Raw genomic sequence first — 9,670 nt, 5'->3', positions numbered from 1 at the left:
ATGAACTAGCACTTGCTTTGGGAGGAACAAATAGTTCTACCTGCTGTCTCTTAGCAGAGACTCTTAAGTAGAATGCTGTTCTGCAGAAAACAATTCCAAATACTGTCCACATGTTCGCTTAAACTCCTGTAATGCTTCAAAGTGATTGCTCACCTCCACTAAAAATTGCCTCGCCAAACCAGAGCAACACACATAGAGGAAAAAAACAGAGGGGGAAAGGCTACCCTGGGGTACAGGGGAGGGCAGAATCGGAAGAAAATGACAATTTGTTGGAAAAGAAATGCTAGATCCACTTCTCCAGAGGAGGTCTGAGTGATCTTGGCACCTTTTTACCGAAACACCTTTCACATATTTACCATCATGTATATGGAGGTAAGGAATATCCTTATTTACAGAAAAGGATACCACAGGACAGTTGTTTTTAAAATAATTCACTTTTGGCGACGTATTTAATGATATAATTTGATTTTCTAGGCTACTCTTCAGATATAAAGATGCCAAACTGGGGAGGTGGAGCCAAATGCGGTGCCTGCGAAAAGACTGTGTACCATGCTGAGGAAATCCAGTGCAATGGAAGGAGTTTCCACAAGACGTGCTTCCTCTGCAGTAAGCTGGGCTACACCCTTCTAACTAACTCCACAGTGCTCACATAGCTCTGCAGAAAGCTCCCATTCAAGACAGTAAATTTGCTTTTGTACTACTCTGCATGAAAGTTTCACAGTTTCCCCAGTTTAACGTGTTTGCTCATGGGATGCCTACAGCAGTTTAAACACCCTGGGCAACATATAGGATGGTGGAAGCAGCCAGCATCAGACTGGATTTCACACAGAGAAAGTTCTGTGAAGCTTCGCATCTTACTTCTGGGGAAGTTCAAAGTAGAGGGCAGTCACATGTTAGTCATCCTACCCAAAGTACAGCAGCCAGATGGATTCTCTCTGGCACTCTCTAGAAACCTAAAGGTAAACCCCATTTCCCATCTTTTTAGCTATAGAAGTTTAGTTTTAGTTATGGAAGGATGGAAAGCTACCATATCTCTTTTTAAATGCAGCAGCCAGTTTTCCAAAATGCCATCATGCCACTCCATAGCAGCTCTCAGTAATCAAGCCCCATTTTCTAGCCCTTTGCAGCAGACAAACGCAGACTGGTTTGTGTTGGAAGGGACCTTAAATCTCATCCAGTTCCAACCTCCTGCCATGGGCAGGGACACCTTCCACTGGACCAGGTTGCTCCGAGCCCCATCCAGCCTGGCCTTGAACACTGCCAGGGATGGGGCAGCCACAGCTTCTCTGGGCAACCTGTGCCAGTGCCTCAGCACCCTCACACAAAAGAGCTTCTGCCTAATGCCTAATCTAAATCTCCCCTCTGTCAGCTTAAAGCCATTATCCAGATAAGAACTAAAGATAGCTAAATAGTTTACTTTGCAGGCAATCCTTGAGATTTTGTACTTGAGATTTAGCAGCATGAATTCCAGCATGACAGCTTAGAAGTCACTGAATCCAGTTTTTCACCCTCCTTTCTCATTTGGAGGCATGAGACTGATCCAACATGACCAGATGGCATGGTATAGTGCCATGCAGAATTCAGTCTGAAGGACATCCTAAAGCTGTCTTTGCCTTTCTCTAAGTACCCTGAAAGTGATGCATAAAACACTGAGTAAGAAAGAATTTCCTCAAGAAGTTTTCAGTTAATTGACAACCTTCAGCCAGTGCTTACAGAATGGTTATCTATCTCTTATCAAACCTAGAGACTTCTATATTGCTTCCATGTGCTGACTATAGCTACAGACTACAGCTATTATATAGTATATAGCTATTATAGTATATAGCTATAGTATATAGCTATTATATAGTATAGATAGACTATATACGCTAGAATTTCTATATTCTAGCATAGATAGAAACGCTAGAAAATGATACAGCAGAAAACAAATGAGTAGACTCTCTAGTGTCTAATATAAACAGCTGTCCTAATGGAGCATAGTTAATAACATTTCTCTCCCTTCTAATAGTGGAACAAGTTTAAGCTTCATTCTTAGCATAACTGATTTTTTCCTAGTGATTCATGATCAGCAATATACATCCATTAGCTCTACCAGCTGTTTGTTTGGTTTGTTGTGGGTTTTCTTTTGTTTGTTGGTTTTGGTTGGTTGTGGGTTTTAGGGAGTTTGTTTGTTTGGCCCCTGGTAGTCATAAGTCTGAATTAAATTATTAGTAGGTTAGATACTAAAAAAGGATTCCCAGCAGAAGTATGTTTAAGGTCAGAAGCTAAAGATGCATCTAAGCCCAGATGGCGTACAAGAGGTATGTTAATTGGATTTATTTCCCCCATGATTCACACACTAATCAGCAGCTCTGGATGACTCAATATCATGTATCATGATCATAGGCTTTTCAATTAACCAATTCTAGGATTTCAAAAACAATCCTCCCCAACCTAATCTCCGATACAGAAACACCTAACCTATCTAGACTTTCCTAGATTTTTATCTCAAATATATTTCAAATATATTTGATATTTTACATTTTATTAGAGCAGACACACAAACCACACCATGTGGTTTTCAACCAAGAAGTTCAATTTGGCCAAAATTATTAACAAGTCCAACCAACCTGTGAACACAGTAAGAACCAGAGAAACTAAACTATAAATCACACTCTCTTCACAGTTTTTCCCTACAACCATGAGATTGCTGTTTGCCTACCTTCTTTCCCTGACAGCTTATGCTCAGTCTGCAGCTGTGATGGACATTTGGCAGGATCCACATCATTAACCTGAGACTTCTTGGTGCTGGCTCGCCAACCGTATCTATTGGCAGATGACAGGTCTCAAAGTTATTTCAACAGTAGCACTTCAAGGGCTTTTGCTCCATCTGTTGTGGTGAATTGATACTGTATCCCTAAAGTGCCAGAAATAGAAATGCTTTATCTACTCCTAGAGTTTCCATCATTCCTTAACTCCCTTAGCAAACATAATTACCATCTCAAAGCAGAAGAGACTGTAGCATGATGAGATCAGGTTCACACATTTACTGAAGCCCTTCGTTTTATTTCTATTAACTGTAAAAGTCCTTGCAAATTATCTCCCACAAACACACACACACAGAGTAATAGAATTAAAACTGCAAAGGTTCCAGTATCAGCTTAAATTCCCTGATGAGGGTGAATTTAGACTCACAGCAGGACAGTGAAAATAAGCGTGGGGGGAAAGGGACTAATCAGACAGCTAGCTCTGCAACAGCTTGAACTTTCAGCCACTGCCAATACTTCTGTATTTCATCAGTTTCTGTGGCTTATGTGAGCTAAGCACCTTCACTTACCCAGCTCTCAAGAGCCTGTGCATGATTGGAATGCACTCCGTGGGGCACACACTGGTTAAAAGGGAGGTGGAGAGAGAGTTTTTGCTTATTCTTCTCTCCCCCATATCAACCACCATTGACACAGTGAACAAGTTCTAAGAAGTGTTAAAATTTCAATTTCTAAGCATACTACAAACCCTGACTTTTCTAGAAGCACTCTGAACTGAAAGCTTCATCCTCTCGCAGTGGGGTGGGAACTACCTTATGCTGAGTACCCAGAACACCGCAGCACATGCTGCATACCAGGCAGATGAGGAGTGAAGCTGCTAATTTTTTGCCATTCATTACTGTCCACTTTTCATCCATCAGCAGCAAGGAGATCCTCCTGGACTGCTAACAGATTCAGCCTCTAAATGCTGACCAGATTTCAGAGGAGAATAACCATGTGCAAGACCCATCTCAGCAATGCTGCTTAGCTCTGAGTGCAGCTTGTGTTTCCCAGCTTGCTGAGCTCCCAAAGTAAGCAGCTGTTAGCACTCATTTAGCTTTAGGTCTTTCCAAAGCAGTGTTGTAGAGGATGTAACTTGTATTTCATTACAAATGCTGGGCATTCCTATGGCACCTCCTATCTAAAAGTCTCCCAGAATGTTCCTAGTGAGCTAAGCCAAGCAGTATCTCTCTATAAGAACATGACTAGGAAGAGGTCTCTGGGTTTGGAACAGCTATAATTGTACTCTTGACCTCCTGGAGGAAGACTACCAGAGGAGAGCCCACCAGTTACTTGGGATCATTGCTTTGCTTTACACAACTCATCATAAAAACACATGTCCTGCTTGACCCTGCACCTTATATCCTCTTTCAGAAGCATGGCACATAAACCAGCATGGACTGGGATGAGAAAGGTGCCACAGACTCTGACTAGTTCAAAAGATGCAGACGCACAGCAGAACCAACACCCCCGCAACTTCCTTTTTGCCTTTTTTAAGGTTAGGAGTTTAGGATGATGATCTCAAATCCATCTTAACCGTCACAAGATCCAGACAAATTGTCTTGGTGAGCCCATGATTTTCCTAAGGTTAAAGTAGAACTTCAAAGTGGCAAAAGAACACATTGAGTGCATGCACAACTACTTCAGCAACAGCCCAATGAAGTTCTAGACTGACTACAGGATATCTTATTTTTCTGTACTTATAAAGATAAGCAAAAATAAACACTAATTGTCATTACTCTGAACCCTATGAATTCCAATTTGAAAATGCTGATGTATAAAAATGCCTCTTTTCTCTTGTTCTCAGTGGCTTGCAGGAAAGCTCTGGACAGCACCACAGTGGCAGCGCATGAATCTGAAATCTACTGCAAAACTTGTTACGGGAGAAAATATGGTCCCAAAGGAATTGGCTTTGGACAAGGGGCAGGATGTCTCAGCACTGATACTGGTGACCACCTGGGCTTGAATCTGCAACAGTGAGTTACATCCCACTGATGGCACCTTTTGCTGATGCTTTTCCTGGCCCTTACATGCCACCATAGGCATAAATATTAACTGCAATTGCAATCTACCATTAGTAGCACAGTTGTAATGTCACGTTCACCACAGAACATAAGAACTAATTTTTTTCCTCCTGTCAGAAGCTAAAACACAGTGAGGTTTTACTGTTACAGAAATAATCACACTACCATATACTGTTAACTCTCCTCTCAAGGGAGGAAATAACACCTGTAAATCCTCCCCGTGGCTCAAGTAATACTTACAAACACACTGAGATATTTGAACAAAGGAATTCTAATGGGATACCATCTTCCAAAAGCACATCATCCTCTCTGACAGAGCATTTTTACAGTATCTTTTTATGACTCTGTTGTGGTTTAAGCTGAGCAGGTAAGTCAGAACCACGCAGTCGCTCGCTCACTCCCCATGCTTTTTCCCCCTCACTCCCAGAGAGATGGGGAGGAGAATTGAAAGAATATATCTCCCACAGGTTGAGACAAGAACAGTCCAGTAACTAAGGTATAACACAAAACCACTACTGCTACCACCAATAATAATAAAGATAAGGGAAATAACAAGAGGAGAGAATATGAAACTAAAAGAGGAAAAGAAAAAAAACCCCAATAAACAAGCGATGCACAATACAATTGCTCACCACCCGCTGGCCGACACCCAGCCCAACCCGAGCAGCAATCCAGCCCTTCCGGATAGCTCCCCCCAGTTTCTATACTGGGCATGACGTGCTGTGGTATGGAATACCTCTTTGGTTAGTTTGGGTCAGGTGTCCTGTCTCTGCTTCCTCCCGGCTTCCTGTGCCCCTCCCCACTGGCAGAGCATGAGACTGAAAAGTCCTTGATTGGGGTAAACACTACTGAGCAACAACTAAATTATCTGTGTGTTATCAGCACTGTTCTCAGGCTAAAGCTGAAACACAGCACTGCACCAGCTACTAGGAAGGAGAAAAATAACTGCTGCAGCTGAACCAAAAGCTGCATATTCCAAATCAGTGATGCTTTCTTCTTGTATAACGGAAGCCAATTAACCAATATCCTGTGCAGGAAATAAAAGCTTAAATAATGCATTTAACTGTAGCTCCTTGTAACATATGAATCCATTACGGGCACAGTTCTGCATGAAAACCTGTCACATCCTGTAAGATCCAGTGACCTGTTGCAGCCGAACAAGCCAATAATTCAAAAGCCAGTCTGTGAAAGGCTTCAGCTTGCACAAAGCACAGAAATACAAAGCAAAGCTGCTCTCCCGATGTGCTTTTGACCCTAGGCCAGCCAAGAACCCCTGTTCTAAGTTCCCTGTCCAAATCTCACAGGGACTAATGAAACAGCAGCATGCAAAATCTTATTTCTGTTTTCCACTCGCTGAGTGCCAGGAGACAGCCAGTTAGAAAGAACAGAGAAGCCTTTTTCTTTTATTTTCCCTCTTGCCTCTCAGTAACACAACATTCTTCTACTTTTACTTTTCATTAAATATAACCTTTTCTGCATGTGGCTGCTATCAGCTCCGTGTACTCAGTCCCAAACAGGTTACAGCATCAGCTTTTCAATCACACAATACAGAATTCAATAGAAACTTGCACTTTTCCCCTTTTCACATGTCTAAACCCAGTCATTTAATATTTATCCCTTAAAAAAAAAATCATTAAATTACATTTCTAGAATGACGACCACATTTTAAGCAGTATTTGAAGCCACTGAAAACTTCTCTTTTAGGGGATCACCGAAGCCTGCTCGCCCTTCTACACCAACTAATCCATCAAAATTTGCCAAAATGATGGTAGACGTGGATAAATGTCCCCGTTGTGGCAAATCTGTGTATGCTGCAGAGAAGATTATGGGAGGAGGAAAAGTAAGTAGTTACTACAGAACCAGAAACAAAACACACCTCTATAATGGTGAGAAACTACAGCAAATGGGTCCTTGACCTTTTAAGTTTTTGCTCATTGTCAAATGAAAAAAACATGAGGATGAATCAGCAAATTGTTGGAGTCTGATGTACATTCAAGGTTTAAAACCATGTGCTTTTTGTAAGTTGCTTTCAAATTTATACATCTTGTTAATGTCTGAAGAACAACTCCTGGTCTCTGTTCAGGCTGACTCTACTAGCACTGTTATTCTACTACCATCTCTGGGGATATTTACCAGTTAAACATTTATTGGTAGTGACAATTGCAGATAATTAAAGAGATCCTGTGACTAGAAAAGCCAAAGGCCTGTCTCACAGGACATGCTAGCTCTCTGCTCCAGGAACTCTCACTAGAATATTATCTCTGCATATCAAAAGAAGTGGCCAAACCAAGAGTAATAACATAGCTCCCTGCTTTTCACCTGACCTTCGTTAATAACAAAGTGACTGGGTAAGATCCTGACATGGGATAATGAAGTAATCAAAAAAAGACTAACCCAGAATGCCTAAAAATGGAAGCCATAAGACCAACAAAATGATGTTAATCCTTTCACACCTTAAAAATAAATACTTTGCTCCTTGTATCTGCTAGCTGTGTGCTTTTGGTAATATACAATGAATTGTCTTCATTTCCTCAGCCCTGGCATAAGACATGCTTCCGCTGTGCTATTTGTGGGAAGAGCTTAGAATCCACGAATGTTACAGACAAAGACGGAGAGCTCTACTGTAAAGGTAAGAACTGCAATGAACTGAACTGGGTTACTGAGACAATCAAAAATGAGCCTCTTCAGACCTAGTACTGCCATCATGATTTACCTTGCTGCAGGCTTCATGACTCCACAAAATTCCATATTATCTTTTTTTAACAACTTTCGGAAAGCAGAGTTAACATTGCAGTTTCATCTTCTATTCTAAATATGTAATTTTTCAAGTTGGTAATTTTTCTACAAATGTAACAACACCCTCTCACCGCTGTCCTCAGACCTTTCAACAGGAGCACTGGCCAGATCTGCTGGCCAGTCTCTTGTACCTGCAGAATCTCACTCACTAAAAAGAAAGTAAAAAATACACAAAGATACAGAGCTTTAAAGGTTGTCATCCACGTCAGGTCACGGTCCTAATTCGAGTTCTTGATAGTGAAAGTTCAAAGATTCTTCCACACTAATGCTACATTATACATCCAAATGTTTTTCTAGGATCAAGAAAGTTCACAGATTTCACCTGACTCTTAGAAGTAGCTTAAGAGGAAAAATATGCAAAGCTTTTATATCCTAGGCTAAAATAGACAGGGAATCCTGGAGAAGAATACTTAAATTCTGTGGCTTTAGGTACAGTCTGACAACCGCACATGACCAAATTATCATATCTGCAGAAATCTGCTGACCTTTACTACTTCCTTAGCAGAGTTCTGACCAATAGCTATGCATACACTTAGCAATACAAAGTTGAAATGGAATGGTTTAAAATATCATCAATAGTTTCTGGACTATATTCTTTTAACCTCCTTGCAAAATTTCTGACTTATTACTCTACCTGTATTACTTGTGCAGACCAAGTTTTACTGGGTGTTTTCAGGTAGCGAAGTGGCTTTAATGAAAATGTTAACATCTTAAATACATAGAGTTCCTTAATTGTTTTCAATTTTTTTTTTTTTTTGAGAAGATCAGATGCAACTTCTGTTTAATTCAAACATGTGACTCCAGTTGCACACTGTTGACACTTCTGGGAAAGAAACCATTCAGATTGCCTTCCTTTTATTAACTTAGATTTTGTAGTAGTACTGAAGCAGAAAGTCATTTACCTCTATGTGAAAACATTCAGAGGACTGTTTACCTCTCTTCTCCTTTTGCAGTTTGCTATGCAAAAAATTTTGGTCCCAAAGGAATCGGCTTTGGTGGCCTCACTCAAGTGGAAAAGAAGGAGTGCGAATAAGAAGCAATGGACACAACAGACTCAAGCTGCTGTTGATGCCACCACCTGACAGCTGTCAAGTGAAACATTAAAGATCACATATTGCTGAAAACCTAGGGCATTTGTTTAATCTTTTTCACTTTGCAGGAAAAAACTTGTGAGCTTGTATCTTAAGAAATTCTTAGATTAGTTTAGGAAAGGCAAAGTAGATGCAATTCACTTTGAATTTCAAATCTCTTTTGAGTATCTCTTTCTCTCAAAGGTATTTCTGATGAAAATCAACATTTTCTTAGTATACAGTGTTGTAAGTTTTGTTATTGTATGTTTACAAGCTACAATAAAGTTCTGCTACTGCTTCACATTGTTTTTACTTGAATTTGCTTGTGCATTGTTCTACAATGTCACAGATAAATGCATTTCACTGAGATGAATTAAATACCCCACTTCTTACCTACAGAAATTGCATTTCATTGCAGTACTTGACTTTCATGTTACCAATTCCAGATGGTATTTATTTTTCTGATCTTGATCTGTTTCCCTGCTGGTTTTCATTATTACCTACTTTGACTTATAGTCAAACCCACACTGCTCTTCTAGGGCACATGGCTGACATCTGGTTATTAAAGATCTATGCATGCAGCTGTAAAAAAAAAAAATCCCTCTTTTTGTATACATTTGTCATGGTTTAAGCCCAGTCGGTAACTCAGAACCACACAGCCACTCGCTCACTCTCCCTCTTTCTTCCCCCCTCGCCCTCGAAAGGATGGGGAGGAGAATCGAAAGAATATAACTCCCATGGGTTGAGATAGGAACAGTCCAGTAAATAAGGTATAACACAGAACTACTACTGCTACCACCAATAATAAATAATGACAATGGAAAAAACAAGAGGCGAGAATATGAAACTAAAAGGAGAGAAGGAAACCAAAAAATACAAGTGATGCACAATACAATTGTTCACCACCTGCTGATCGATACCCAGCCCGACCCGAGCAGCTATCTGGGCTTGCCGGGTAACTCCCCCCAGTTTATACACTGGGCATGACATGCTGTGG

At 40.6% G+C, this 9,670-nt stretch overlaps 1 protein-coding gene across 1 annotated transcript; it reads left to right on the top strand.

Moving 5' to 3' along the window:
* Positions 1 to 494: 494 nt before the first annotated feature.
* CSRP3 (cysteine and glycine rich protein 3) lies at positions 495 to 8,636 on the top strand (the record flags this gene model as incomplete). Its single annotated transcript, XM_080619577.1, has 5 exons — positions 495 to 606; positions 4,591 to 4,759; positions 6,512 to 6,647; positions 7,343 to 7,436; positions 8,557 to 8,636. The coding sequence occupies 5 exons, from the start codon at positions 495 to 497 to the stop codon at positions 8,634 to 8,636; spliced, it is 591 nt and encodes a 196-aa protein (XP_080475703.1).
* Positions 8,637 to 9,670: the final 1,034 nt, after the last annotated feature.

Source organism: Psittacula echo (assembly GCF_963264785.1).
Source record: "Psittacula echo genome assembly, chromosome: 5".
NCBI lineage: Eukaryota > Metazoa > Chordata > Aves > Psittaciformes > Psittacidae > Psittacula > Psittacula echo.
This window is presented reverse-complemented; position numbering and strand designations above follow the sequence as displayed.